This window comes from Plasmodium vivax, chromosome 9, assembly GCF_000002415.2.
Source record: "Plasmodium vivax chromosome 9, whole genome shotgun sequence".
Classification (NCBI taxonomy): Eukaryota; Apicomplexa; class Aconoidasida; order Haemosporida; family Plasmodiidae; genus Plasmodium; species Plasmodium vivax.
In genome coordinates this window covers 253,931-274,101 of record NC_009914.1, presented here as the reverse complement: position 1 = coordinate 274,101, position 20,171 = coordinate 253,931, and the positions used below count along the sequence as shown (strand labels likewise).

At 49.4% G+C, this 20,171-nt stretch overlaps 6 protein-coding genes across 6 annotated transcripts, besides 29 other annotated features; 2 read left to right on the top strand and 4 right to left on the bottom strand.

The window, feature by feature from the left end:
- Window positions 1-273: 273 nt before the first annotated feature.
- Window positions 274-304: a microsatellite.
- Window positions 305-579: 275 nt separating this feature from the next.
- Window positions 580-604: a microsatellite.
- A 732-nt stretch (window positions 605-1,336) lies between these two features.
- Window positions 1,337-1,357: a microsatellite.
- Window positions 1,358-1,485: 128 nt separating this feature from the next.
- Window positions 1,486-1,563: a microsatellite.
- A 3-nt stretch (window positions 1,564-1,566) lies between these two features.
- Window positions 1,567-1,610: a microsatellite.
- A 475-nt stretch (window positions 1,611-2,085) lies between these two features.
- Window positions 2,086-2,114: a microsatellite.
- Window positions 2,115-2,455: 341 nt separating this feature from the next.
- PVX_091110 (DnaJ domain containing protein) lies at window positions 2,456-4,105 on the top strand (the record flags this gene model as incomplete). Its single annotated transcript, XM_001615165.1, has 1 exon — window positions 2,456-4,105. One exon carries the CDS (start codon window positions 2,456-2,458, stop codon window positions 4,103-4,105), a length of 1,650 nt encoding a protein of 549 aa, XP_001615215.1.
- Window positions 3,241-3,262: a microsatellite.
- Window positions 4,106-4,188: 83 nt separating the features above from the next.
- Window positions 4,189-4,231: a microsatellite.
- Window positions 4,224-4,243: a microsatellite.
- Window positions 4,244-4,650: 407 nt separating this feature from the next.
- Window positions 4,651-4,692: a microsatellite.
- Window positions 4,693-5,672: 980 nt separating this feature from the next.
- Window positions 5,673-5,733: a microsatellite.
- A 257-nt stretch (window positions 5,734-5,990) lies between these two features.
- Window positions 5,991-7,414, top strand: PVX_091105 (membrane-associated calcum-binding protein, putative; the record flags this gene model as incomplete). The annotated part of the gene is made up of 2 exons (XM_001615164.1): window positions 5,991-6,171; window positions 6,194-7,414. Exon 2 carries the CDS (start codon window positions 6,380-6,382, stop codon window positions 7,412-7,414), a length of 1,035 nt encoding a protein of 344 aa, XP_001615214.1. The 5' UTR covers window positions 5,991-6,171; window positions 6,194-6,379.
- A 1,355-nt stretch (window positions 7,415-8,769) lies between these two features.
- PVX_091100 (succinyl-CoA synthetase alpha subunit, putative) lies at window positions 8,770-10,444 on the bottom strand (the record flags this gene model as incomplete). Its single annotated transcript, XM_001615163.1, has 3 exons — window positions 10,146-10,444; window positions 9,830-9,910; window positions 8,770-9,633 (listed from the first exon to the last, which is right to left on the bottom strand). The coding sequence occupies exons 1-3, from the start codon at window positions 10,185-10,187 to the stop codon at window positions 8,770-8,772; spliced, it is 987 nt and encodes a 328-aa protein (XP_001615213.1). The 5' UTR covers window positions 10,188-10,444.
- Window positions 9,555-9,578: a microsatellite.
- Window positions 9,775-9,798: a microsatellite.
- Window positions 10,190-10,212: a microsatellite.
- Window positions 10,291-10,321: a microsatellite.
- Window positions 10,445-11,611: 1,167 nt separating the features above from the next.
- Window positions 11,612-12,964, bottom strand: PVX_091095 (casein kinase II, alpha subunit, putative; the record flags this gene model as incomplete). The annotated part of the gene is made up of 1 exon (XM_001615162.1): window positions 11,612-12,964. The coding sequence occupies one exon, from the start codon at window positions 12,962-12,964 to the stop codon at window positions 11,957-11,959; it is 1,008 nt and encodes a 335-aa protein (XP_001615212.1). The 3' UTR covers window positions 11,612-11,956.
- Window positions 12,242-12,265: a microsatellite.
- Window positions 12,720-12,740: a microsatellite.
- Window positions 12,965-13,266: 302 nt separating the features above from the next.
- Window positions 13,267-13,317: a microsatellite.
- Window positions 13,318-13,439: 122 nt separating this feature from the next.
- Window positions 13,440-13,462: a microsatellite.
- Window positions 13,463-15,562: 2,100 nt separating this feature from the next.
- On the bottom strand, window positions 15,563-16,533 carry PVX_091090 (histidyl-tRNA synthetase, putative). The gene has a single exon (XM_001615161.1). The coding sequence runs from the start codon at window positions 16,142-16,144 to the stop codon at window positions 15,650-15,652; it is 495 nt and encodes a 164-aa protein (XP_001615211.1). The 5' UTR covers window positions 16,145-16,533; the 3' UTR covers window positions 15,563-15,649.
- Window positions 16,368-16,400: a microsatellite.
- Window positions 16,534-16,672: 139 nt separating the features above from the next.
- Window positions 16,673-16,698: a microsatellite.
- A 177-nt stretch (window positions 16,699-16,875) lies between these two features.
- Window positions 16,876-16,896: a microsatellite.
- Window positions 16,897-17,228: 332 nt separating this feature from the next.
- Window positions 17,229-17,259: a microsatellite.
- A 299-nt stretch (window positions 17,260-17,558) lies between these two features.
- Window positions 17,559-20,165, bottom strand: PVX_091085 (hypothetical protein, conserved; the record flags this gene model as incomplete). Its single annotated transcript, XM_001615160.1, has 1 exon — window positions 17,559-20,165. The coding sequence occupies one exon, from the start codon at window positions 20,163-20,165 to the stop codon at window positions 17,559-17,561; it is 2,607 nt and encodes an 868-aa protein (XP_001615210.1).
- Window positions 17,681-17,722: a microsatellite.
- Window positions 18,333-18,355: a microsatellite.
- Window positions 19,078-19,168: a microsatellite.
- Window positions 19,170-19,209: a microsatellite.
- Window positions 19,435-19,478: a microsatellite.
- Window positions 19,478-19,510: a microsatellite.
- Window positions 20,166-20,171: the final 6 nt, after the last annotated feature.

Genomic DNA, 20,171 nt, shown 5'->3' with positions numbered 1-20,171 from the left:
AGTCGGCTCAAGGCAAAGGCAGATGAGCTGCGTTTTTATTTTCGCCCTTCATACGAACTGTCATTTTTTTTTTTTTGCAACGCCACGTGTGCAATTGCGGGGGGAAGAAATGCGAAAATGTGCCAAAGAAAAAGTATCGGCTGAGGGGAAGCGCAAAAAAGAAAAAAAAAAATCCCCACAGCAGGGTTAGTTACGCTGTGCCGCTGAGCCCCCTTCAAGATGATGTTTTGCAAAATTGTTCAATGCGCATGGGGTGAGAAGAACTCCATTTTGGAAAAAAAAAAAAAAAAAAAAAAAAATCGCAACGACGTAAGTGCAACTGTTATGCGTGCCAACTTAGTAGCCCCGCTGAAGTACCACATGTGCATGCCTCCCCAAAAAGGTATCTGCACCGCCTGTCGCATCGCTGCAGTTGTTTCCTATTTTACGAGGAGTCGCTCAGTACGTCCCCTCTGCGCGTCTGGAAGTCCTTCCTATTTACATCCTTGCAGTTTCGCGGTTGAGTAGTCCATCACATGTATGCCTTCTTACCACTCCGACCTGCGCGATAGGTTCATTTGCACACGGAGAACAAACGGATGAGTTATATTTGGGGTGATTTTCCTACAAGCCACACTTTTTGCATGCATTTTTTTTTCTTTTCGCCTTTTTCTTTAAAACCATTTTGCGTTTGAAGTTCCTTTCCCTTTCGCAAAATTTATATGAATGAAGTGGGGAGGAAGTTATTTTGGTAATTTCCTTTTCATTTGGTGGGTGTGTCCTCCCCCGGGTTGCGGACGCTTTATATATGTACACACCGGGGGTCCATCCAAATGAACGCTTTGGAGGTTCGATGTTTTTTTGCCTTAGACGGTGGCCAGTGGGGGGCGCTCTTCTTCCCCCTTGGTCACGTGGAACAAAAGTACGGGCGGGCAAAAGGAAGGAAGAAATCAATCAGTTGGTTAGTTGGTTAGTTGATCACTCGGCCAGTTGGCCAGTCGGTCAACCTCTTCCGAATGACCATAATGACGCTAAGCGCGGAACAGCTTAGGCCTGCTTCCACAGAAGAGGTGGGTCAAAAAGGGTTAGCCAAGCGGCCGTCACGAATGACACCTTCCGGTTGAGCGAAGTATATGCCGACCACGCGCAGGGCATACCTGCGTAGTACATATGGGTGTTAAGCAGTTTCTTTTTCTTTTTTTTTTTTTTTTCCACTCCCCCCCCAATTGGACTGTCGCGCGAACAGGTATACCATTTATGCTGCAATTTGGAAGCATTTCCAGGAGCCAAATGGAAAAAAAAAAAAAAAGAAGCATGCATACATACGTACTGCCATGCTCCGTTATACGTACCACTTTTTAAAAATCCCTTTGCGCGCGTGCCGTTCCGCCATTGTTCAAAAGGAAAAGGCATGCTTGCCCCATATGCGACCGGAGTTTTTTTTTTTTTTTTTTTTTTTTTTTTCTGCTTTTTTTGCCTACTTGTGGGGAGGAAGAAGAAGGTATAATTTTGGTAGATATGCACAAGGCACCAAAAACCGTTCAGTTTTCCCATGCCGATTTTCATCACATGCGCGATGTTCGGGGGAAGGCATAATAAAGGAAAAGAAAAGGAAAAGGAAACCAAAAGAATAAGCAAATAAAAGAGGGAAAAAAAGGAAAAAAAAAAAAAAAAACTGATGTAAAGACCGTACTGCCACTCAATGTACCATTTGTTTTGTTTCGTTTTAGCGCTGAGCGGAGACCTCATGCGATACGTTTGAAGCTTTCGATTTCTGCCACCGTGCCGGAGTGGAACTCTACTCCTGAACGGGCATAACTCGCGCAGCGTTTTTTCTTTCTTCGTTTCTCCGGTTTAGTCAGCACGGGGAGGGAAAAGCAGCGAAAGGGGACGAAGCGCATACCGAAGAAGCGGGAACGGCCGGCAGAACAACCCGGGCACGCTACAACCCGTTGACCGTGCAGGGAGGAGCGTGAAGATCGTTTGGGAGGGCACTTTCCCCAAGCAGGGATATTAAAAAAAAAAAAAAGGGCAAATTTTGAGTGAAAGGACACCGCGGGGGAGAAGACGAAGTTGAGCGGCAGGAGAGGGGCGCCCAGCAATATTCGTGTGAGGACGGGCGAAGCGGTAAAAAGGGGGAAATCGAAGGAGGGGTGAAAGGGGTCCTCTTTATATTCATCTCCCCAGGTGGATAGCGACTTCCAAGGAGAGGAAGCGCGTCCACGTAGAGTTCCCCCGCGCGGAGGGCGAGCTGCTCGTATCTCCTGCCCAGCAAGCATATGACAAAGGAGGGGAAAAAAACAAAAAAAAGTGCATCACGGTAGAAAAGAAGCAAAAAAAGTGCATCACGTTAGAAAGGAAGCAAAAAAAGTGCATTACGTTAGAAAAGAAGCAAAAAAAGTGCATCACGTTAGAAAGGAAGCAAACAAACAGACCGCATCACATTAGAAAAGGAGCTGCCCCTCGTTAGACCAAAATGAAGGTGGTAAACGTGAGGAAGAGGAAAAAAATTACCAACATGCACTCCGTAATCCTGCTGGTGCTGTCCTTCTTCTTGTCCTTCGGGAGAGGAATGGACTACTACAAAAGGCTGGGGATTAAGAGGAACGCCAGCAAGGAGGACATCTCCAAGGCTTATAGGAAGCTGGCCAAGGAGTACCACCCAGATGTGGCTCCAGATAAGGAGAAGGATTTCATAGAAATAGCTAATGCGTATGAGACGCTATCCGATCCGGAAAAGAGGAAAATGTATGACTTGTATGGAGAGAACTACGCAGATGGAGCAGCCGGGGGTGGGGAAGGAGGAGGGCCAGGAGGCCCAGGAGGGTTTGGAAGTGGCTTCCACTTTGACCAGGATGTTATAAATGAAATATTTAGACAATTCGCAGGAGGAAAAGGAGGGGGAGGAGGCAATCGTGCAGGTAACTTCCATTTCAAGTTTACCTCCTCAGGAGGGGGAGGAGGAGGGTTCCCCAATTTTGGTCACCACTTTGAGGATGAATATGAAGATATATACAAAAATGAAGTGTTAAAAATAAATTCGCAAAATTATGACAAGGTAGTAAATGACATCACATACTGTTTGGTAATAAATTTTTACTCTCCATCATGTTCCCACTGTAAATCTTTCAAAAAAAAGTTTTTAAGATTTTCAAAAAAATATGATGGGTACTTATCCTTCTCTGTAGTTAACTGTCAAGAGGAAAAAAGCATCTGCAGAAAGTACAATGTGAAGTCCCTTCCCCACATCATCTTGTTAAAAAAAAATAAATCTTTTGAAACATTTTATGGAAACAGAACGGAAGAAAATTTAATAAGTTTTATTGAGGAGAATATACCCTATGTATATACAGATATAACTGGGCAGAAAAAATTGGACGCTTTTTTGGTGAAGAATGTAGAAACGCCGAAGGTGATTTTCTTCATCTCGTATAATGATGACATCGTCATGTTGAAGGCACTCTCTATGGAATTTGAAAAGAGAGTAAACATAGGGGTCATTTACAGCTCCAATTATAATATGATGCAACTTTTTAATAAAAGAAATGTGAGGACTCCTTCCATTTTGCTTGTAGAAGATATTGATAGTCTCTCTGGGGATTTGACTTTTCTAAAAAATTTTGACTTTAACATATTGTCCCTCAAATTGAGTCATATCGTAGCCCAGAATCGGCTGAAAAATAACTTGTATGGGCATGTAACTTCCTACCAGGAGCTGACTAAGAAAAAGTTTGAGTCTGGTCAGTGCCAGGAGAAAGACTCACAGATTTGCTTCCTCATTTTGAAGCTACTGAAACAAAGTTACCACAAATTCGATGAGGATATTAAAAATGTGGCGGGCAAGTTTTCCAAAGACCCTCTCAAGATCATGTATGTGAATGTGTTTGAGCAGCCGCACATTTTGGACTCCTTCGGGCTGGCCAATGAGTGCAGACACGCCAACTGCCTCTTCCTCGTCGCCTTCAGGCCCAAGCGGCAGAAGTTCCGGCTGCTCGACGGCGAGGTCAACGTCAACAGCGTGCACAAGTTCGTGGAGGACGTGGTCAGCGGCGGGCTCTCCATCAACCAGGCCGTCAAGCGCGGCCTCCGCTTCGTCAGCGCGCCGCACTACTCGGACGAGCTGTGAGGTTGAGCGGCGGGGGAGCGGCGGAGTGAAGCGGCAAAGGAGCGGAGCGGTGAGGCGAGGCGAAGCGGCGCATTGCGACGAAGGAGCAGCCCCCGTTTGTTTAAGCCCCCTCCCTGTGTACATCCTACCAGCATGTAGTAGTGTGTTTTTTTTCTCCCTTTGCTGAAGCGCGGCGGGATAGCGGTTGAATAGCGGCATGCCTGGAGGCGACACCGTGGAGGATTGCACCCCGCGAGTACCTCCCTACCTCGCAACGAAGAAGCTCATCCGGATGATTGCCGTGCACTTTACTGTCACTAACGTGGGCGCCACTGGAAAGGGGCAACTCTGTTGGTCACCATTTCGTCATCCCCATCTTCTCCATTGTTTTTTTTTTTTTTTTTTTTTCTCCTGCCACCCACTCTTTTTCGTAAACTTTATACAACAGTCCCTTTTTATTTGTTAATCTATTTTTTTTTTTTTTGGAACCCCCCTGCGAATGGGTAGACACGTGCCGCACTTTTGCGGAGAGGAGCCCAGCGGGATGACACGCCGTGTTATTGTGGAAAAAAAAAACGTGGGGCATCCTTTGTGGTAATAACATATAAATGGGCAGAAGGGTACATACGCAGTTGGGGGAGAATCGCCCAAAAAGAGGCCCCATAAATGTGCAATTTTCATTTCTTCGCCCCGCCAGAGTGGCACAAATGGGGAGTGGCCGAGGGAGTCGCTCCACCTGCGCTTCCTTCCAACGGTGAGCCCCTAACCCACGCACGATGGAACACTTGCCGATGGGGTGACCAAACGGACGATGGAGGGGACGCCCAACGTGCTACCTCTGCAGAGGTGACTTATCGGGGGGAGCCCGTCCTTTCCTCTCTGCCGCCTCTCAACCCCCGAAGTGTGGGGGGCACACGACTGCGCCTTTTCGCCTCGCAAAGAAATTTTCAAGAAGGTGTGTTTTGACACACGTCGCGGGGTAGTGGGCCGGGCAGCCATATAACACTCCTGCCGTGAAGTATGCGAGCCTGACGAGTACCTAGTACGCTGCTAGCACGCACCTAACTAGGAACACCTCCGGCGCTAAGGTGCACCTCAGGAGGAAGCACATATAACCATCAAGGGAATGACACGATAAGCAATTCTCAAACCCTTTTGGGAGTAGAAAAGAAAAAAAAAAAGAAGAAATACATCAAGTGCACTAGGTACTCCCCCCGGGGAGGTGCCAGCACACGAAAGAGTAGAGTACGCGCGTGCATATAAATGTATGTGCGTATAAAATGCACGCATATGTGCATACGTACTTATGTGCGCGTGTAGGCATGTACGCCCGTTTGCTTCTGCACATGGGGGGCAGCATACCTCGTATCTGCCGCCCTCCTGAGCTTCGCCGTAGCGCGGGTAGGGCGTGCAGCTCGTGCAGCTCATGCAGCGCGGTGGGGAAGAGGCATACCGATAGGGAGTGCCCATTTGGGGTGTTCGCCCGCCTGCGCGAGTGCTCGGGTAGGCGTACACGCAGGCATCCACAAGATCATCCGCGCGGCACCCCCAGGAGCACCCACACGAGTACCCCCAGGAGCGCCCCCACTGATGCACTCCCAATGATGCACCCCACTTGGAAGGCGAAAGGCGGAAGGCGGCCCCTCGCCCCCCCGCACGCGCGTACTCATGGCAGCAATTTAAGCTCATCGCACAGGGGTAGGTACGAAAATTACCATGAGGCTATATGGCGACCTTTGAAAGAAAAAAAAAAAAAAAAAAAAAAAAAAATTATACCTTTTGAGGAACCCTAATTGTTCACATCCCCTCGAGGAATTATCCCTGCTTAGGATTTCACCCAACAGAAAGGAAAAAAAAAAAAAAAAAAAAGTGGCGCTCGATAAAGCTCACAGTGAGAAAAAAAATAAGCAAATAAATAAGCAAACAAATAAGCAAACAAATAAGCAAACAAATAAGCAAACAAATAAGCAAACAAATAAGCAAACGAACAAATAAACTACCTTCGCCAACGGAGGGAGGATAACCCGAACGCATCAGCGCATCAGCCCACTGAAAGATTCCCACTCGGCACGCAAGAAAAGCGCGAAGTGTGGAGAACGCACAGAGAAGTGTAAAGAACGCACAGATAAGTGTAAAGCGTAAAAAGAGGAACCTCGCGTAGCTAGCCAACCCTCGCGTAATTTGCCAACCCTGTAGTAGCGCGCCACCCGCGAGAAAAACCACCTTGCCGCGAGAAAAACCGCCTTACCGCGAGAAAAACCGCCTTACCGCGAGAAAAACCGCCTTACCGCGAACATGAAGAGGCACGTGTACAGCATTTTGGTAGCCTGCCTGGTGTTTTACCTAAAGGAAGATGTGCTGGTGGAGGGCGCGGACATGCCCATGAAGTACGCAGACATGCGGGCACTAGACGACCTAACCAATTTGAACGACGAGCAAGTGAATGACATCCTGGGGTTAGATATAAAAGGAGCCAAGGAAAGAATAAGCAAACTCTTTGCCGTAATTGACAAAAATAATGATAAGGTAATAACAGAAGAAGAGCTAACCGCGTGGTCCAATTATGTGAAGAATGAGGTCTTCCTGAAGCAGGTGCAAGTGGAGATGAAACAAATTGATGCAGATAAGGATGGGTTCATATCGTTACCAGAATTGAATGAGGCATTTTCACAGAACCTAGATGCAAAGGAGGTAGAAAAACACGCAGAGGGGTTACTAAAGAGGTTCCAAATTGTAGACAAGGATAAAGACAATAAGCTAAATATAAACGAAGTGGGGTTGCTAATCGATCCGATGAAGGATGAAGAATTGAAAGAGTTAGAAATTAATGAAATTTTGGAACATCATGATGTAAATAAGGATGGCAGAATTTCAATGGACGAGTTTAAACAGACAAGAACGGATGACCCACATGCCAAGAAAGATGATGATGTTGCGCTCGACGATTTTAACTTTTTTGATACCAATAAGGATGGCTTTATAGATAAGGAAGAAATTGTTAAGGTGTATTTTGACCCTTCTAATGAAACGGGTTCTATTAACCTGACTGAAGTGAAGGATACCATCTTCGAGGGGAAGCCAATTACTTTAGACCTTTGGAATGAGAAGGCGCTCAAGCTGGCCGTCACCTCTTTGACGGATTACGGAGATATTTTAAGATACCCAGAAGATTTTAAATTGGACATTGGGAAGAATGTCGTGCTTCCTTCTACCAGAAGCAGAGCCGGCGTTGATGACGACTTGGATCAGGACGACGGCGCTTCGGGCGACAAGGACGACGGCGCGGAGGACGACACCACGCAGAAGACCCCGACCCCCGATGAGTTGTAAGCCCCCCACGGTGCACTTTTACACACACAAATGGGCGGATTGGCCTGCACGCCGACGTGCCTACTTGCGGATTAACCTACGCGCCGACTTCCCTACGTGCGGATTAGCCTACACGAGGATGTACCTACGTGCTTACATGCCGACTTCCCTACATGACAGGCGTAGGACGCTGCACGGGACCGCGCCCGCCACTGCGCTCGGGGCGTGAAAGGAAAGGCCACACGTAAAAGCGGCAGGAAAAAAATGATTTTTTTTTTTTTTTTTTTTTTCTCCACGTCCATGCGGTGGGCCCCTGCCCGTTGTTACGCGGATGTGTGACTCCTGAGCGCTTCGCAAGAAGCATCTCGCGTGGCACACATGTCGCGTCACTTCGCAGGCGGTACGCATGCCGCGTCATTTCGCAAATTCCCCACTGCATGCCGATTCACCCCATCTCCTCGTTGATATTTTAAAAAAAAAGGAACGAAATTTTTTATTGTTAATACGTTGTTTATTTTAAGAGCGCCTCTCCCGCGCAGCGAACACGGCCGTAGGTGGGGGCCCCATCAAATTGAAAAGCGAAAAAAGGGGAGAAAATCATAGCAAAGCGAAGCAAAGCGGCGTTGCGATAATGCTCACCCAAGTTGCAGCTGGCCGTTCGCCTTTCGCACCACTGAGCGTATGGCGCGGGTAGGCGGACGCGACTGGCGGTGAAGGCGCAACTATCGGTGAAAAAACAACTAGCGCTGAAGACGCCAGCCCAAACACAGTTACTCCTTTTCACCGTGATGATTTACGCGGGTGAGTGCGAACTGCGCCCAATCACGAACGCCATTTTTGTTAAGGGAGATGTGCCCATGCTGGGGAATGCTCATTATTTGTAGGAAAGTTTAGCCCGTTGTGATGGAGGGGGTACCTACATAGCACCTCCCCTGGAGAGACGCTTTTAGCTTATTCGATTGGCACATATGAGTGCATACGTTTGGGGGGGGGAAGTAAACCCAGTGAGGTTACCCCCGATGGGGAAAATCATCAAAGTGTTTTATCCCCTAGGTGAGTAGAAAAATTCTATGGGTGAAGAGCAGCAGCGTAATTGACCAACCGTTGAGCTGCATATGAAGATGGGCATGTCGGGCTGGTCTTAAATTGCGCGTCCGGCTGGGGGACCTTTTGGACGGGGCGAATGCGTTTGGGTGGCTTTTCTTTCCTTATAGGGGATTTCCCCTGGAAAGAAAGAAAAAAAAAAAAAAAAAAAAAAAAAACACCACACATGGCACAGCAAAGTGCAGCTTATCGTACCGCAGCGCACCGCAGGGGGGTCGTCCCCTCCGAAAGGCTGCGCTACCGCTGCCGCCCACGCCTCTGCACAAGTGGCGCTACGCGAGGCCGTTCATCACGGAGTAAATCTCCTGCCCCATTAGAGTCGGGTTCATAATCGTGTGCACGCCGGCGCTTTTCAAAGCCTCGATTTTGTCATCAGCTGTGCCTTTGCCACCACTAATTAGGGCCCCCGCATGGCCCATCCGCTTTCCAGGGGGGGCACATTTCCCTGCCACGAAGGCGAAAACGGGCTTTTTTTTTTTCTTTTTCCCATCATCGACGTTGTTCTGTATTAACCACTCGGCGACCTGCTCTTCTGCATCCCCCCCAATCTCCCCAATGAGTAAGATGCACTTGGTTTCTTCATCTTCCAGAAAGAGTTTAAGGCAGTCGATAAAGCTGGTTCCGTGAAAAGGGTCCCCACCAATGCCTATGCAAGTGGATTGCCCCAACCCAACTTTGGTGGTTTGATTTACCCCTTCGTACGTCAATGTGCCGCTCCTGCTTACAATCCCCACGCACCCTTTGGTATGAATATGAGATGGCATAATCCCAATTTTGCATTCCCCTGGTTTTATTACCCCCGGGCAGTTGGGGCCAATTAATTTCGTTTTCTTCGACATGTTCAGGCAGTGTTTTACCTGCACCATATCATGTTGGCATATGCCTTCCGTTATGCAGACCACCAATGGGATTTCTGCTTCAATCGATTCTATGATGGCATTCTTTGCATGCTCGGGGGGCACATAAATGACAGATGCGTAGCAGTTGGTCTTCTCCTTTGCTTCTATGGTGGATCCGAAAACGGGGAGAGTGTATTTTTTGTCTAGGCTTTCCCACATGGTTCCCTTTTTCCTGGGGTTCACGCCCCCCACCATTTTGGTCCCATATTTCATCGCCTCCGTGGTGTGGAAGGTGCCCTGCGAGGGGGGAGAAGCGCGCCGGTTTGTGCTAACGCTGTTTAAGAAGCGCAGTGGCATGCGGCAGGCAGGTGAGGGTGCACCAAGAAGGGGCACCATGAAGAGGCATTTTTGAAGGTGCACTTATGAAGGTACACCTACGACGGTATATCAGCGAAGGCACCCCCGCTCAGACACCCCCTCCGCTTGAACAAACCTGCTTCCCCGTGATCCCCTGGCATATCACCGTGGTGTTCTTGTCAACGAAGACTTTACTCGTGGCGGAGAAGCTCCTTCCCTGCCCATTCGTCCAAAGGGGAAAAAAAAAAAAAAAAAAAAAGGAAAAAAAAAAGGAGAAAAAAAAGGAGGAAAAAAAGTGTGTATCACAGTGCCGCTAACCCGCAGCTATTTCATACATAATGGATCAACCTGAACAGATGTTAGGCCATTCGCCCGTAGAGACAGACTACCCGGATAGCCACTTTTCGCGCCAACGCGCCTACACCCCCGCGGAGGTAGCTCTCGCGCATTACCTTCAGGGAGGCACTCCAACATCTGATAGCTCCGCTCTTCATTTATGTTAACTGGGAGGGGAACGAAAGTGGCATGCTCGGTCGAAAGATTCTACGAAAGGGAGATGCCGACTATGGGGGGACAACTATAACTTCACTCTCGCGGTTCACATCAGCTATTCCTTGGAGCCTTCCAAACGTTTCCTCCTTCTGAGGGGAGGGAGTTAAAAGGAGCAAACGGGGGGGGGTTCCAGTTTGGGTTCCCCGTTTGGTACGAAAAGGTGTTCCTTCGCGAGGGGGGCATTCCAAAGGGTGAGGGGAAAAAAAAAAAAAAAAAAAAAATCAAATGAATTCAAGTAGATTCAAATCAAACGAAGTCAATTCAAATCAAATCAAATCGAAATGCAAACAGATGAGTGAAAAATAGGTGATCAAATGAGTCGAGTCCACCCAGGGGATCCCATCGAAGGGGATCCCCCACCAGGGGGGGGCTGCCAAACAAAGTGTACGCACTGTGCAAACGGCTTTTTATCTGCGAGGGGGGGGGTCATATACTGTACGTACGGCTGGGTGTCCCCCTCAAGGCAGCTGCTTTCACTTTAGCTAGCTGCGTTTGGTCACCCAAGATGGGTAACGTGAGCAGTGCTATGGTGACTAAAAAATGGGAAGAGGTGAGCACGCGGGCTACACGGCGGTCGCGCATCTTCGTAAAATGGCAAAGGGAGCGAATGGAAGGCGGGTTGAAAATGAGGGGCGTTTTTCGTGAAGTAATTTTTTTTCCTTCAAGTGAGGAAGCGACGAATTGGGGTCCTCTTTTTGTGCCTCTTTTTTGTGCCATCTTTTTCTGCCTCTTTTTTCTGCCCTCTTTTTGTACCCTTTTGCTGCCCTCTTTTTGTACCCTCTTTCTGATGAGGTGAAGAATGTCTAAGTGGGGGTCTCTCTCCCTTTTTGATGGTCCACCGGGGGGGGGTCTGGCCAGTGTCTCACATCTGCGCTGAAGAGGTGAGCGAAAGGGGGGTGGCAGTTCTGCGCGCTTTTCTCTACGAAGAGGAGGCCGGAAATGAAGGGCTGATCTTCCTTTCGCAGCACAGCGCAACGTTAGTTGGCCAGCCTCTCCCGCTTCACCAACCTTACCATCCTCCTTTTGACGGATCACCTGCCACAGGGTGGCGGTTGCGGAGAGAGCTCCACGTGAAAGGCAGCCGCGAGGCAATTAAAAAAAAAACATCTTAACAGGTTAGCAGCTTAGCAGCTTGGCAGCTTGGCAGCTTGGAAGTTTAACAGGTTGGCAGCTCAGCAGCTTAGCAGCTCAGCAGCTTAGCAGCTTAGCAGTTTAACAAGGTGGGGGGGGGGTGCTCAGTAGGCGCGCACACGCATGCACATGCATAGGGGGGGAGAGAGGGGCAGAAGTGGGGGTATCCGATCGGTACTTAGAAGGCGTAGGAGTACCGGATCAGCACTTAGAAGGCGTAGACGTACCCTTCGGTGCTTGCCGGGGAGAAGTACCCACTTGGGAAATCATGCCACATGTGCGCTCGCTTTGCACTGCTGCGTTGGGGAATGGGCCAGGCCTTTACAAGGGGGGGTACGCACGGGGCACAAAAATGGGTGCGAAAAAAGGAGGAAAAGGAAAGAAAAAAAAAAAAAAGGCGAACTTGTGTTCATATTATAACAGTGTGTGTTGTACAAAAATGGGGAGCGCTGGCCCGGGCTAGGCCGACGGTGGTGACACGTTAGCACGTGGGAAGATCGGGATATCCGCACGTTTGCTCGCTTGCACGTCTGCACTATTGCACTCTTGCACTATTGCTCGCTTGCACGCCTCCTTCCCATCAGGACTGCTCGCGGACCTCGCTGAAGTAGGGGTGCTCCATGGCCTCCTTGGGGGCGATCCTCTTGGCGTGGTCGTATATAAGCATCTTATCGATGAGGTCGATCACCTCATCCTTGGCAATGTCAATGTTTGACTGCGTGAGGAAGTGGGACCAGGGTTTGCGCTCGTACTCCCCCAGGATGTTTAAATAATGGGGCTTCAATTTTATGTTGTATTTTTTTAAGTAGGCATGAAGATCATCAGTGCCTAGCACTTTGGCAATCTTAACAAGCTGATCGTAGTTATCGTGGCCACAAAAAAAAGGCTCCTTTTTAAATATCATCCCAGCCAGCATACATCCTAAGCTCCAAATGTCTAGAGAGTAATCATACAGCTGTAGATCTATTAGAAGTTCCGGTCCTTTGTAATATCTGCTGGCTACTCTCACGTTGTATTCCTGCCCCGGGTGGTAAAACTCAGCTAGCCCCCAATCGATGAGTCTAATTTGCTTATTCTCGTGGTCAATCATAATGTTATGTGGCTTCACATCCCTATGCATGATGCCCTGGCTATGGCAGTAATCTAGTGCCTTCAAAATTTGGTATATGTAATAGCGTATGTCCTTATCGGTGAACTTAGGGTACAGCGTTTTGAAGTCTATATTATTAATGTATTCAAAAATGAGTGAAGGCGTTTTGGTGACTGGGTCTTTGACTATGTCTAGTAGCTTGATGATGTTTGGGCCTCCATGCAAGTTTTGCAGAATTTTGATTTCTCTCTTTATTTTTTTTTTCTTTACTGGTTTAAGTACCTTAATGGCGCAGGGCCTGTTATACTCCGTGTCGTAGCCGTTAAACACTTCGCTGTATTTGCCCCTCCCAATCTTCTTCATAATTTCGTACCGATTCGGCTTGTTCCATTGCAGCTCCAAGTTATCGTAGTCGTAGTATTCTTTGGGCTTATGGATGTTCACATCAGCGTAGAACTTGGGAATGTAGATCCGCTTGCTGATGGAGCTCGAAGACATTTCTTTCGTTCGCGAGGGGGAAGCGGACCTAACTGTGCAGTGCGGCAGGGGGGGGGGGGGGAACTGAACAGTGTATGAGGGAGTGGGGCTCCTTCTGTTCGACGCGCCAATATGTGGCCTAAAATACGCGGCCTTCTACCACGGGGGGGGTGCAATTGGGGGGAAACTAATCTGCACTACTATATATTGTGTGTGCCTTCAAAACGACACACGTGTGTATAGGCCAACTGCACACCACACTACGGATGAGCGGTACACACAGTTAAGCAAATGTAGGCACATATATAATCGTATGTGCATATACCCCTATGTATAACTATTCGTGGGTATATTCCCCCCCCCCTAAGAGATGCACGTGCCTGCTCAGTGTGAACGCCTCTCCGCTCCCACTGTCTGTTCTCGCTCAGCGCGACGGAGTCGACCGGGTCGAAATCGTGCCCAAACGCAAGCGCGGCCTTCTCAATATACGCGGCCTTCGCGGTGAACGCGGCGTACGCTCAGTTTGAGCAGCCTGCGCGGCTTGCGCGGTTTGCGCGACTTGTGCAGCTTCGCCGCGTCGTTCGTCCCGCTAGCAACCCTCGCTGGGGCTCTAGCCCGCAAATCTCCGTAGATTGACGAACGGGCTCGCGCTCTGCAAAAAGCGGGCACTTGCAAAAAGGCTCACAAGGAAGGGAGGTTAATTATATTTTTAAAAAAAAAAAAAAAAAATTCATTCATGCGAGGTGGCTCTTTTGCAAAAAAGGGAAATTCTAAAACGTAATTGAAAGGAAGATCTCAAGGGAAAAAAAAAAAAAAAAAAAGAGGAACAATAAAATGTAGTGATGTAGTGACGTAGCGATGTAGTGAAGTAGCGATGTAACGATGTAACGATGTAGCCATGTAGCCATGTAGTGAAGAAGTAAAGAATAAAATATGTTAAACCCCTCCGGAGCGGGCCATCCGCATGGGCCTTTTTTTTTTTTTTGACGTACCCCTAAAAGGGGGGGGCTCCTCCACCCACGTAGTAGGCACATGCGGATGTGGTCCGTGCACAGGGTCGCGCGCAAGCATATATTATACTCTTGCACGTATTTATATTCACATCGGTATGCCTTCTGCCCCTCCCCGGGTGTGATTTTGCTTTCATTTCATGTGGCTTCTCCCTCACTGCGGGCCCGGGTGCGCCACCCACGCGGAGAGATAATCCCACGTGCGGTGCCCATGTAGAAATTTTGCGGCACCGCGCGGGCTCGCCGGGGAATAATGCACGAGTGTACGCCGAAAAGGGCACCCGCTGCGCCAACTGTGCTGTGCCACCTCTGCCACGCGCGCCGGGCCACTCCGCTAAAAAAACCCTTGGTGACTCCTTCCGAGCAGGTGGAGTTTGCCCCTTGGATGGGCGAAGCTGTGGTAGCAGCCTCAACCGCAGGCACTTAGGTTTTTTCCGCGGGCCCACACAGCTCCCGTTTGAAGTTTGCCTCGGTGAAGAGCCCCTTCACCTGCGCTAAGTGTCGTTAGTAGAGCATCAAATGGAAAGGGGAAAAAAAAAAAAAAAAATACCCCCTGGAAGATATACACAGAAGGGGAAGAAGGAACTCACATGGTAGGAGAAACGTGCAAAATAGCAGTAATGCATTTTCCAAGGAGAATTTATCGCAATTTAAAAAAAAAAAAAAGAAATGGGGACGAGGGAGGGACCCCTGTTAAGTGTCTCCCTACAAGTTGTCACTATACCCTTTCCCTTGCTGCCAAACGTTTGCAAAATTCTGGTCCAACATGGTGGGATAATCCCTTGAGTGTGCTACTCCCACGTTGGAATGAAAAGAGAAGAAAAAAAAGAACCCCGTGTGGTGGACGCATCATTCAAGTGTCTCTCTTCCCCGCTGACTGGCCCTCCTTTACCGCTTCATAAGCATAATTCTTCAGTGCGCCCTCCACGACTTTTGCGAACGCCACGTCCTTTTCTGTTACCCCTTTTGATGTGTGCGTATACATTTTTATTTTCACCTTGGTGTAGTCGCTCGTGTACTTGCAGTGGTGATTCATCTTCTCATTCTGGTGAAGCATGTCCCTCAGGAATGTGCTCGCCTGCGGGGGGAAGCGGCGCACTGGTGTAGCGGCGCGCCGGTGTGGGGATGCTACTTCACCCGCAGGGCACACGCAGACCCGGTTGACATCCTCACCGTCGCCCACAACAACCTGTTCGTTAAATGCTTTGCACACATGTAGGCGCACCTCCGCCTGGGCACCCATGGATGAGCAGCCTTACCTGCGAGAAGGACGGGAACACGACCTTCCTCTGTATGTAGTCGTAGCAGCCCTGCTTGGTTCTGTAGCTCCACTGAGGCAGTAGGGCGCTAATTCGATTCTTGCTCAGGCGGGCCATTCCGTTTGGGGGGACAGCCAAGTGGGGCACGTTTGTCAAGTGGGGCAAGTTTGCCAAGTGTACCAAGTTTGCCAAGTTTTTTTTTTTTTTTGCAATTTCGATAAATGCGCGCATGTACCTGCGCACCTTTGCGGCGTGACGCGCGATGTGGAAATAACCTCTCGTGGGAGGAGCACCTCCTGTTTATCTCTTCACAACGCATGAGGAGGAAAAAAAAAAAAAAAAAAAAAACAAATAACAAAGCAGCAGAATGTAACATTGCGCGCAGATGCACACACAGGGCGATCATTTTTTCTGGGCGCACCGCCTCCCCCTCCAAGTCAGCCAGCCAAATTGACGTCGTGGCTGTCAATAAAAATGGTAACAGGCCCATCATTAGTCACTTGGATGTTCATGTAGCAGCCGAATTTGCCGGTTTTTATTTTCTCAGGTCTGTAGTCCTTAACAAATTGCTCGACCATTTTGTTATATAAAGTTAGCGCTTCTTTGGGTTCCTTGGCAAGGTGGAAATCCGGTTTGCTTCCCTTCTTGGTGTTAGCAAAGAGGGTAAACTGAGAGACAACCAAAACGTCATAATTTAAATCCTTTACACTTTTATCCCAACTTTTGTTACCGTCTGGCCACAGTCGCAGGTTCAGACACTTTCGAATGATGTACTGCGCGTCCTTCCAACTGTCGTTTTTGTGTATTCCCACGAAGCAGATGATTCCATTTTGTATTTCGCTAAACAGTTCCAGCTGCTTTTCCGTTTCGCTGCTGCCTTCTTTGGTTACACTGAGAGCGGCATTTTTAACCCGCTGGATGATCACTCGCATTTTGTGCTTCTCAAAGGTGGTGGAGTCTTTCCGCAAGCGGGTCGATCGGTGATCGGCGGGAATACGCGAAAATGGAGCTGCTTTACGTGTGCGTGTTGGTAGGCGGGGGGAGGGTGGCTACTCCCTACATGGGAGCACCCACCTGATGCGGCGAAAAGGGGGGAAATATGTCGGGCTGCCCTGCTAAGCGGTAATATCTCCTCCTTAGAAGTAGGGGGAAACCGCATTTGGAGGCTCCTCGATCGACTCGCTGGGAATCTACCAGAGATGCAAGCTGCGGTGGAAGGCCAGAAAAAAATCACACAGGAGGGGTTATCCCCAAATGGGCCACAATCTTTTTATCATTTTTGTGCATCCAAATGGTGACAATTTTTTTTTTATTTCACCTCGCATAAAATGGCTGTACTGCACGCTCAGTTTCCGTGTTGCCTCGATTTGCAGCGCCCCCGTCGTTTATGTGGTCACCCATACGTAAGTGTATAGAGCGCACCAGGTGGTCTTCCCCTCAACGGTTACGCTTCACCACCTTTAACACATTGGAGGAGGGGGGAGAGGCTGGAAGAGCCAAAATAGCAATGCAAATTGGGACGTGGTGGAGAGGCATATCAGAATGGTCCCCACGGGAGCCTCCCATCGTGGGTGACCTTCTGGTCGTCGCTCTCCACATAGAAGGGGTAAATTAAAAGGTTTACTTAAAACGGAAAAAAAAAAAGTCCAAAAAAATAAAATACAAAAAGGGCAAAACGGTTTACTCGTATATAGAAAAACTACAAACGTTGTGCAGGCCGAAGCGATGATAACACAGAGAAAGGCAGCCATTTTGTGGGCGCCCCCTCACAGGAGGAACAAATCGAACGGGGGATTCGCACAGTGCGGAAAAGAGTTGAAGCAATGCAACAAAAAAAAGAAGAAAAAAAAAAAAAAACACACAGGGCGAAGCACATATGAGTACCATCCCCCCATCCTGCTGTCACCATCGTAGCAGCCATAATTGTAGCGATCATTCTGTCCTTTTTCTTGTGTGCCTTTTTTTCTTGCTGGTCGTCTTTTCTGGGATCCCCGTGTCTGCCTGTGAAAACGGGGGGAAGGTGAAACGCATATCACGGGTGGTGGTGACAACTCCACTTGTGCGCGTGGATTACGCAGCAGGAGTTCGCTGAAACGATCGAAATGGTGAGCATGTGTGCGCGGGGCGCGTTCCCCACGGGTTGTCGCTCTGCGCAGGCCTACGTCGTCCCTCCGGAGCGCTATGTTCGTTCTGCACAGAAAGGAAAAAAAAGAAGAAGTAGAAGAAGAAGTATATATATGTATATACGCATTTATGTATATGCGCACGTGTGTGTACAGTTGTGCGGGCGGCGAGCATACACGTATAGTATAGTGCCACCTCCCCCCTGCGGGGTGCGAAGGAGACCTACTTCTTCAGCCGGATCTTCTTCTGACTGATGTTGTAAATCTGGATGTCCCTCAAAAACTGCGGGAAGGGAGACGGCGTCACCTGAATGTTGGCCTTCCTCCCCACCTTCATGTACCGATACGGATTCGACACGTTTTCACAACTGTTAAAGTACTTGTAGTGGTAGTAGTCATCGTGGGGGTTTTTATTTTTTGGAAATTCTCTCCTACTTTCTGGGTCTGCGTACGTTTTGTTTTTCACCATCTTTTGCTGTTTTTCGAGGTATTCCTTTTGGTCCAGCTCGATTATCCTTTGGGGGGGTAGCCCTTTGGGGGTGTGCTCCTTTGGGGACTGCCCCTTTGGGGGGTCCTTCCCTTCTGATGGGATGCCCTCTTCATCATCCCCCAACTGGCTACCACCCTGTCCGCCGCACACCTGGATGTCCTCTCCTCGTCTGACATTGTTGCTGGTCTGCTCATCGGTCTGCACATCGGTCTGCACATCGGTCTGCTCATCGGGGGGGTGATCCTCGCTGGGCGCATTTGCCCCGTTCGCGTCGTCCACTTCGCTGGCAACGCCGTCCACCTTAGCTACCACGCCGTCCACCTTAGCTACCACGCCGTCCACCTCAGCTGCCACGTCGTGCTCTTCGCTGTCCGCGTCGGCCTCCGAGTCATCATCGTTGGTGTCCGTGTCCTGGCTGTCGTTGGGGGCGCGCGCGGGCTTAACATAGTCGTCGAGGCAGTCCTCGAACACGTCATCGTCTCGGTTGGAGCGGCTCGCCTGCTTGGAAGGGTCAGAAGGGATGAAGTGACTAGCCTGCTTGGAATGGTCCGAATGATTCTGATGATGTATTTCCCTGTGTGCTTCCGCACCCCCCTGCAAGCTACCATTCATGAGTAGTTCACCCCGCAAAAACGGATCGCCCGTGGTTTCCTCCTCCACCGAACCGACACCATCATCATCATCATTGTAGTCATCCTGGGCAGCACCGTCGGGGGGGGAATTCCCTTGCGCGGGTCCATTCGGCAGCCCATCATTCGAGTCAAAATTGGGAGCACAATTGGGCCCTGAAAAAGCGGAGTAAATCGCACCACCTCCATCCGAACGAGCCTTCCCATTCAGAAAAGAAGAAGTAAATTCATCAGGACTTTTCCGATGAGCCCAAGTGGCTTCATTTTCGTTGCAATTGTGGATGTGCACACAGATGGTATCTCTGCCATTGTGCGAGCTGACCTCAAAATTGGTGCCCCCCTGTGTATGCTCTTCTGGTGGTGAATGGGCATGTTGGGCCCCCTCTTCGTCATGTTTCTTCTCATTTGTGGTGATCTCCTCCGTTGCGTCTTCCAAAAGGAGTCGCCCCTCCTGACTGTGCGTTGGGGGGGTCGAGTCCACTTCGCTGTGTAGACGTCTACAGAAGAGATGATCTGTACAGTCTCTCCTGCTGTAGTTGCTACCACCGCTACAACTGCAGGGGGGCTGCTCTTCCCCCCCCGTGTGTGCGTGCGGCAGTTCCGCTTCGAGCGTGGCATAACCACTTGGGTGGCTGCTCAAATGACTGTGGCCGTTCTCGCGGGCTCCCTCATGAGTAGCAGGTGAGCTCTGCCCTAATGAGCGGGGAGTCTCCCCTCGTGGCGCAGGAAGTTCAGCGTGAAAAGAAGGGTCTGCCTCTTCTCCCTCCTCTGCATCCTCTGCATCCTCTGCATCCTCTGCACCCTCTGCCTTTTCTGCCTCCCCCTCCTCCCTCGGCTTATCCCCCCTCTGGAGAGAACCATAAATGGGGTGCCTATCGAAGCCGTTGTTTTTTAAAAATTCGTTAACGTCGGATGCGAACTTGCAATCGTTGTGGGCCTCCCCTTTTTTGGAGGTCAACTTGTGAATGTGCGTAACTAGGCATTCCATGGGGGGGATGAAGAAGAAGGAGGAGTCGCTTGCGCTGGGGGGGTGGCTTCGAAGGGCTTCCCTCGTTCCCTTGTCACCGTGTGAGTCAGGATGGTATCGCTGGTCACCATGTGAATCAGGATGGTATAGATCGTCACCATGTGCCTCATGATTGTGTCGCTCCTCACCGCAGTCATTTACGCCGCGGACACCCCCATGATCTGCCCTCTCGCACACACTCCCCTGCCCTGGCGACTTAAAAATCGATTTTATGTTTCGAAAGGCGTCACGGCAGGCGGTCCCGCAGATTTCCAAAATGAGATCTTCAAGATCTGCATAGTTAGAATTTTCTAAATGGTAATTTTTATTTATTTCTATAAACGACGTTATATCATTATATATGTAGCTCAGAAAGAGCATGTACTCTTCTTCATCACTTGAGAGTTGATTATCCTCACACACGTCTTCTTGATTTCTGCCGGTGTTTCCATGCTGGTCGGTATGTTTCCCTCCTGCGTTATGGCCATTTTTTTTTTTAAATATATTCGTAAAACGATCCTTGTTGAAAATATGTTGGTAGATAAAATTTTTGAATGCCTGTTCTCTTCTCTTTTTGTGTGTGCCTTTTTTTGCCGCACTTTGGCTGAGATGTCCGTTTGGGCATGTGGCTGCGTCTTCCGGCGAGGGGGCTGCTGACTGTTCATTCGGGTGCTCTGGCGCTCCTTCGCGCGCGCGCTGCGCCATCTTTCA